Source organism: Pollicipes pollicipes, unplaced genomic scaffold (genome assembly GCF_011947565.3).
Source record: "Pollicipes pollicipes isolate AB1234 unplaced genomic scaffold, Ppol_2.1 Scaffold_4881;HRSCAF=5763_pilon_pilon_pilon, whole genome shotgun sequence".
Classification (NCBI taxonomy): Eukaryota; Metazoa; Arthropoda; class Thecostraca; order Pollicipedomorpha; family Pollicipedidae; genus Pollicipes; species Pollicipes pollicipes.
This window is the reverse complement of record NW_023596576.1, coordinates 25,610,975-25,617,787: the sequence shown is the minus strand read 5'-3', so window position 1 is coordinate 25,617,787 and position 6,813 is coordinate 25,610,975. Positions and strand designations below refer to the sequence as shown.

Genomic DNA, 6,813 nt, shown 5'->3' with positions numbered 1-6,813 from the left:
ACAGTGTGCAACGGCGTGGCTTTGGTAGCAATGACGGAGGGCCTCTAGCTAGCGCCGCAGCGTCGTCTTCGGGGCTCGGTCAAACGAACCCAATTTATTGGCGTGGCCCTGTAAGAGCATATTCGGAATGCAGGTGTCGCGCCCAAGAATGGTGGCAAAAATACAGCAAAGCTTGAAAGATACTCGTACTTGGGCCCCGAGAGAGGGTCCATCTGCGTCTTATAACGCTGTTATTTTTAAATCTCGTTCAGCGCTGTGACATCGTTTTCAGCCAACGGCACTTGCGTCACTAGTATGACACCTCAACTTTTTTTCTAAACGCGCGTGACCAGCTGGAGAGTTATGTCCAAAATACGGCAATGTTGGCAATTTACTAGCGCGCGGAGGGTGTAAACCTGTGCATTTTTTTAGCGCTGCCAGAGATCTGGCTCCGCGACATTGAGCGTGGTCGGTGGCACTTATTTTAGTGGTGTAATTGACAGCGCATTACTGAATGCCGGCCCCCGGCGAATAAAAATACCGCAGAGGCTTACACAACGTTATAGTCACGAGCCGAGGTTGCGGACAATGACATTTGGTAGCACAGTCAGACGACGGTCAGCTGCTCCCACGGCATCATTCTCAGCCGACGGCGCCTAGCTTATTTATTTTACCCTCTGAGAGCGCAATACTGAATGCGGGCAGCCAACTGAGGCGTTGTGGTGAAATTATGTGCAGATATCCAAGGCTGTTTGCAACCATGTGCGTGGACTGAAAGCATGTGCGTTTAACATATCTTTGGGAGGGCTTTTAATGGGCGTCGTAGCATGTTGTCCGGCCAGCGGCCAATATGGTATTGGTTAAACCGTCGGACATGCTCGTTTCGACCGGGAAATTGTGGGGAACTTAAGGCATCAAACGACGTTTAGAATAGCGCGAGAACGATGCGACTATGAGCCCTTGATGCCATGCTGAAGGGCTATGAGTTGGCACCGTTAGCTCGCGCTCGGCCGACGGCACGTCTTTTTTGTGTATAGATCCTGACAAATTATTACGAAATTCAAACAGCCGGCGGGAGTGTTGCGAAAATGTAGCATCACTTTTACAATGTTTGCTGTTGCGCGTGTAGTGTAGCCGCGAGCCTTGCATAGCAGTGTCGGGGGGGGGGGGGGGGGGGGGGGGGGCGGGCGTGAATTGGCTCGGTAGCATCGTGTTCAGTCAACGTTACCTATTCCATTGGTACGCTCTCTTGAAAGGTTTGACAACGCTGACAGTTCTGCTGACTGAATGCTGGCTGCCTGTCATGGTTGGCTTGAAAATAGTTATATCTCGCGCGGTGGGTGCGACCATGCGGATTTGATATCACAGACGAGGACCTGGGAACTAGCGCCATGACATTATGCTCCGCCGATGGCGCTAGCTTCCGTAACACTGGCATTCCATCAATGAATGTTTACGAACGGTCGGACCTTGGGAACAACATTATGGCGGCGTTGTGGCAAATATTAGCAATTGCGCGTGGAGTGTGTGACCACTGGCACAACTTCATTGTTTTGGTCTCGGATAGTGCGGTAATGAGTCCGTGCGGCTGGGCACGCGCTCCCAGACAAAGCTACGAAAACGTTTGTTTTTTATCGCGACAGAGGCCAGTTGATTGTGGCGACGGTGAGCGATCAACTGGCATCCCTCTGCAATCAACTGGCACTGTAGCATCCCTCTCAACCAGCGGTACTTGGTTCGCTGGTATTAATTAACCCCTGATAGTGCATAATTTGATGCAAGTCATCGACCGTCTCGTGGCCGGAACAGAACACTTGAACACGTAAGAAATATGCATGATCGCGTGCAGAGGGTGCGACCCCATTCTTTTGATTGCGCTGTCGACGGGCTGTGAACTGGCACCGTGTCATTGCGCTCGGCCATTGACACCAATTGCATTGTCATTGCACCCCGACAGCGTGTTACCGGATGCTAGCGGATGACCGGAGTGGGGCCATGTTGGCCAAATTATGACAGGTTTGTAACAATAGTTGTAATCGCGCCCGGAGGATGTGGCTCCTGGAACGTCCTCCATGCTTTTAACCCTGACAATGCATTACTGAATGTAACCGGGCTGCGCCGTACGAAACTACGAAAGACCTAAAAAATAATTAAAATAAAATCGCTCGTGGAGCCTGGGACCATTTGCAATTATTGACACTGCCGAAGGGATATGAAGTGACGCCGTAACACGGCACTCTGCGGACGGCACCTATTTCATTAGTATTACCGCTGGCGGCGTATTTCTGAAGTCTGGCCGACGGCTGCGGAGTGTGGTGGCGCCACTACCGAAGCGTTAAAAAGTCGTAAGCGCGCGGACGGTATCTCGGTGTGCATCATACGCACTGTCGAGGGCCATGAACAGCAACGTAACATTCTGCGCTTGGTGACGACCGCGGCGTATCCTGGCCGCCGCGTCTCGTCAACAGAGTCGCACACGCGGCCAAGAACTTCATATAAACGATATATTCTCGACAAATGCTTCAATCGAGACTGATCTGGCGTCCAAGCCCGAAAGCCGAACGTTCTGCTCAAAACTCCGACATAAAAACGGCCACTGCGAGCACATAGCAAACGAACGTCATGTCAAATGGTAGTGACAACGATGATGAATATGAAAATGTAGCGAAAGTGGCAGCAACCTGATCGCGCGCGCGCGCGCGCACGCGCACAGCCACCAGCATGCGCTGTTTGTGGGCCGGGCGGCGGGAGCCCGCCGCGGTGCCTGGAGCCGGCGGGAGGCGGTTCACGCGGCAGGCAGACGGTCGCCGTCCCCAGAGACGCCACCGTCCGCCGCCGCCGCGCCGTTACCCTGCTGGTTGGCGCAAGTCAACATGTGCTTCGGCCACTGGGCCTCCTGCGCGGCGGAGAAGCGGCGTTAGTGTCGCGGTACCGAGCCGTCCGCCGCCGCCGCGCCGTTACCCTGCTGGTTGGCGCAGGTCAACATGTGCTTCGGCCACTGGGCCTCCTGCGCGGCGGGGAGGCGGCGTTAGTGTCGCCATGCCGGGCCGTACGGCGCGCGCGCGCCGCGTGAGCTTGCCAGCGACGCCACTGCCGAGCGGAGCCTAATACGTGTTTGGCTGAGGTCTAACATGCCCACGACGAGCGACCTGGAGAACGGATGTAAACCAGTCAGCATGACCGACGTGACTTATACTTGGCTCATTCTGGAAACGAAGACGGCAACCGAATGACTTACTGTTCCAGTACCACATGAAGAGCCAATTCTGGTTGTCAGTAATGACTTGATGAAAATGTTCCGCCTACTCGTATCCCGATCCGGACCACCAGCCTCCCGCCAGTTCACACGGCTGCATGGGCCAAGCCTCAGGCACGAGACAAGCCCAACCGCCATCCCACCGGTCTGCGCCGGCCGTCGCCGCACCCCTCTCACCTGGCAGGGGAAGTCGCAGTAGGAAGTGTTCCAGCAGCAGTAGAAGATGGCCTCCTTGCCGCAGTTGGCGCACCACTGCTTCTTCTTGGTCTCGCTGATGCGCTGCTCCAGCTGGCGATCCCAGTCCTTCCGCTCGGCCGCCAGCGTGGCGCTCAGTTTGAAGGCCGCCTTCCGCTGCTCCTGCTCCATGGTCGTCCGCAGCTCGGCCAGCTGAGACTCTGGCCAGCAGAGGGGCGTCATCAGCCGCGCGGCGGGCAAGCCGGGGAACCGTGCGCACACCGCAGCCAAAGTTGTGGGAGGGCGGGGGGGGGGCGAGCGAATGGGGGGGATAGAGCGAGGGGACCGACCATAACTCCGTACAAGACGGCCAAAGCACCAAACTTGCATTACCGTTGTTCGGTCCTAAGACGAGAAGTACCAAATTTGGAATTTGGCCGCTACAAACGAAGTTAAGTCACTTCCAAGATCTGATGTTGGTTCTGCCCTGACCTTAAACACGGGCTAACATAGGGGAAGCACATGTCATCTACCAGACGAAAGCGGCGATGGCAAACCAGGTCAGGTGGAAAGTAGTAGCTGTAAGGCAAGCGGGACAAGAGGGACCGCCTGTTTCAGAGAACCTACAACCGGACCATCTGCCAACGCAGTGACATTTCAGTGGGAGGGTAACTGCGGCTCGGAGGCTTAAAGTACGACCCGGTGCCAGGCAGCAGGAGCAATCGATTAGTAGAAATCGTCGTTTGGTTTGGTCACGGCTCTTTCAATAATACACCATATCAGAACCGTGAGTGAGGAGAGGTAAAATGTGGGGAGCTGGCCACAACACAGCATTGACCTCAGGTCTCCGACCTCATCCAACAGGAAACCTAGCCGTACCATGGATGACGTTTGCCGCGAGCTCACGCAAGACGGGGGGGGGGGGGGGGGGTCGGCGAGCACGGGCGCTCTTTGTCGCTTGCTAGAAAAATTCCGCATGGCGTGGTTGGCAAGAATCAGGGAGTTCTTGCAAAAAGGAGAAGGTGCGGAACCAAAATGGAATTGTCAGGAAGACCAGGTTCGCACTGACAATCCGGTCGAGTCGTTAACTGTGCCGCCAGACTATCGGGATGGGGGAAGGGACGCACCTAGTGTCTTCTTTTGTTCAGCCAGTTCGGTCTGATGTTTCCACTGGAGCCGCTCGATCTGCAGTCGGAGGCTGGTCACGGTGGCCTGCGTGCTCCCCGCCGCCGAGAGCTCGCCCAGCAGCTTCTCCACCCCCTCGCGCATCAGCTCCGTCAGCTGTGGTAGACATCAGCACCCGGAGGTCACACACCAATCAAGGTCCGACAGAAGCACTCAGAGGTCACACACCAGTCAGGGTCAGACAGAAGCACTCAGAGGTCACACACCAGTCAGGGTCAGACAGAAGCACTCAGAGGTCACATTAGTCAGGGCCAGACAGAAGCACTCAGAGGTCACATTAGTCAGGGCCAGATGGCAACACCCAGAGGTCACACACCAGTCAGGGTCAGACAGCAGCACCCAAAGGTCACACATCAGTCAAGACCAGATGGCAGCACCAAGAGGTTACACATCAGTAATCCAGATGACAGCACCCAGAGGTCACACATCAATCCGGGTCTGATAGCAGCACCCAAAGGTCACACATCAGTCAGGGTCAGATGGCAGCACCCAGAGGCCACACATCAGTCAAGGATAGATGGCAGCACCCAGAGGTCACACATCAGTCAGGGTCAGATGGCAGCACCCAGAGGCCACACATCAGTCAAGGATAGATGGCAGCACCCAGAGGTCACACATCAGTCAAGGCCAGATGGCAGCACTCAGAGGTCACAAATGAGTCCAGGTCAGATAGCAGCAACCAGAGGTCACATATCAGTCAAGGTTTGGTGGCAGCACCCAGAATTCACACATCAGTTGGGGTCAGACAGCAGCACCCAGAGGTCACACATCAGTCAAGGTCATATGGAAGCACCCAGGGGTCACACATCAGTCAGTCAGATGACAGCACCCAGAGGTCACACATCAATCAGGGTCTAATAGCAGCACCCGAAAGTCACACGTCGGTCAGGGTCAGATGGCGGCACCCAGAGGCCACACATCAGTCAGGATCAGACAGTAGCACCCAAAGGTCACAAATTAATCGGTCAGATAGAAGCACCTAGAGTTCACACATCAGTCGGGATCTGATGCCTCCCCTCGGCGGCCGTGACAGATTCAATTGCGGTGTGTGACCCCCCGCAGCCGGAGGTCAAATGCCACAGACCACCTGACGCTCGGCTGAAGCATAAGCTTCACTGGCCGAAACAGAGGTGTTCACACACGGCTACGGGACGATCACTCGGAGGGACATCGTGACATGTTGCAATACATCAGTTCGATCACGCTCAACCAGCGTGGTGGAAAGCAAACGTCTTCAGCGCAGTTCCAGGTGCGCTCGCACAAGCCTGTCTTAGTCAGTCGACACCTGGCAGGGTCCGTCACCGACCAATCTCCGTCGTCAGACAAATCTCGCTTCGGTTAGACGCAGCTCCGGCTTTATGACCCATCACGTTGCCAGCATCCGCCGGCGGACCTAGGCAAGCATGCCGGGCCGGGGTGGGGTCCCAGCGTACCGAAGTTATCGAGTTTGCCAAGTTGACGCGGCGTCCTTACTTTTTGCTGCCCCACAGTGGATCGAAATGCTGTCGCATCTCGTCTCCCATTACCAGGCATCGCTACAGGCATCAGTCTATCTGCCGGGCATCACCTGTGTCATCGGGTGTCATCACCACCTGTGTTATCGGATACCATCAGAGCCATTGTCATATCCCGGTACCGTGTGCGGCCTTTGCTGGTGCCCTGTTCCCTGCGCGGTGTTGGTTTTCCGTTAACACGCACCGTCTGAGCCCCGTCTCCTGGTGCCACATGACGTCCGAGCCAGTCCGTCTCCTGCCACGCCGCGCTGTCTCGACCCCGTCCGGGCTCGGCCTCGCCACCACGTACCGTCTGCGCCTGTTTGTTGACCTGCGCCGAGACGGGGCCGGCCTCGGAGGGTGCGGCGGCCGTGGGCAGCGCCGCCGTCGGCCCGCCCGCCGCCACGCCCACCGAGCTGACGGCCGGGTACGTGACGACCGTGGCACCGCCGTTGCTGGCCGCGCCTAGGCCGCCCGGTATGACCATCATTGGGCCGAGGTGCGCCTGCGTGCTGATGGTGAAGGGCGCGTCGCCGGCCGGCCTGCCGGCCCCCGGCCCGGCCGGCACGTACAGCTGGTTGAGCGAGGCGCGCGGGATCATGAGCCGCGCGCCCGCCCGGTTCACGATGATGGACTGCTGCGGCGCCGCCGACACCGTCGGCGCCGGCGCCGGCGCGCGCAGCGGCGACGCCGGCAGCATCTTGGGACGTAGCGGCTGCGCCAGCA

The 6,813-nt window shown here is 57.2% G+C and overlaps 1 protein-coding gene across 1 annotated transcript; it reads right to left on the bottom strand.

Annotated features, from left to right (window-relative positions):
* Positions 1 to 2,465: 2,465 nt before the first annotated feature.
* LOC119101008 (protein kinase C-binding protein 1) lies at positions 2,466 to 6,744 on the bottom strand. Its single transcript, XM_037224246.1, has 4 exons — positions 6,398 to 6,744; positions 4,537 to 4,690; positions 3,413 to 3,630; positions 2,466 to 2,986 (listed from the first exon to the last, which is right to left on the bottom strand). The coding sequence occupies exons 1-4, from the start codon at positions 6,686 to 6,688 to the stop codon at positions 2,897 to 2,899; spliced, it is 753 nt and encodes a 250-aa protein (XP_037080141.1). The 5' UTR covers positions 6,689 to 6,744; the 3' UTR covers positions 2,466 to 2,896.
* Positions 6,745 to 6,813: the final 69 nt, after the last annotated feature.

Excerpts from the sequence above, each read along its gene's own strand:
- LOC119101008 (XM_037224246.1), bottom strand. The coding sequence starts at position 6,688 with ATGATCCCGCGCGCCTCGCTCAACCAGCTGTACGTGCCGGCCGGGCCG. Across the intron at positions 4,691-6,397 it reads TCAACAAACAGGCGCAGACG|CTGACGGAGCTGATGCGCGA; the intron begins GTACGTGGTGGC and ends TGTCTACCACAG. Across the intron at positions 2,987-3,412 it reads ACTGCGACTTCCCCTGCCAG|GAGGCCCAGTGGCCGAAGCA; the intron begins GTGAGAGGGGTG and ends CCCGCCGCGCAG.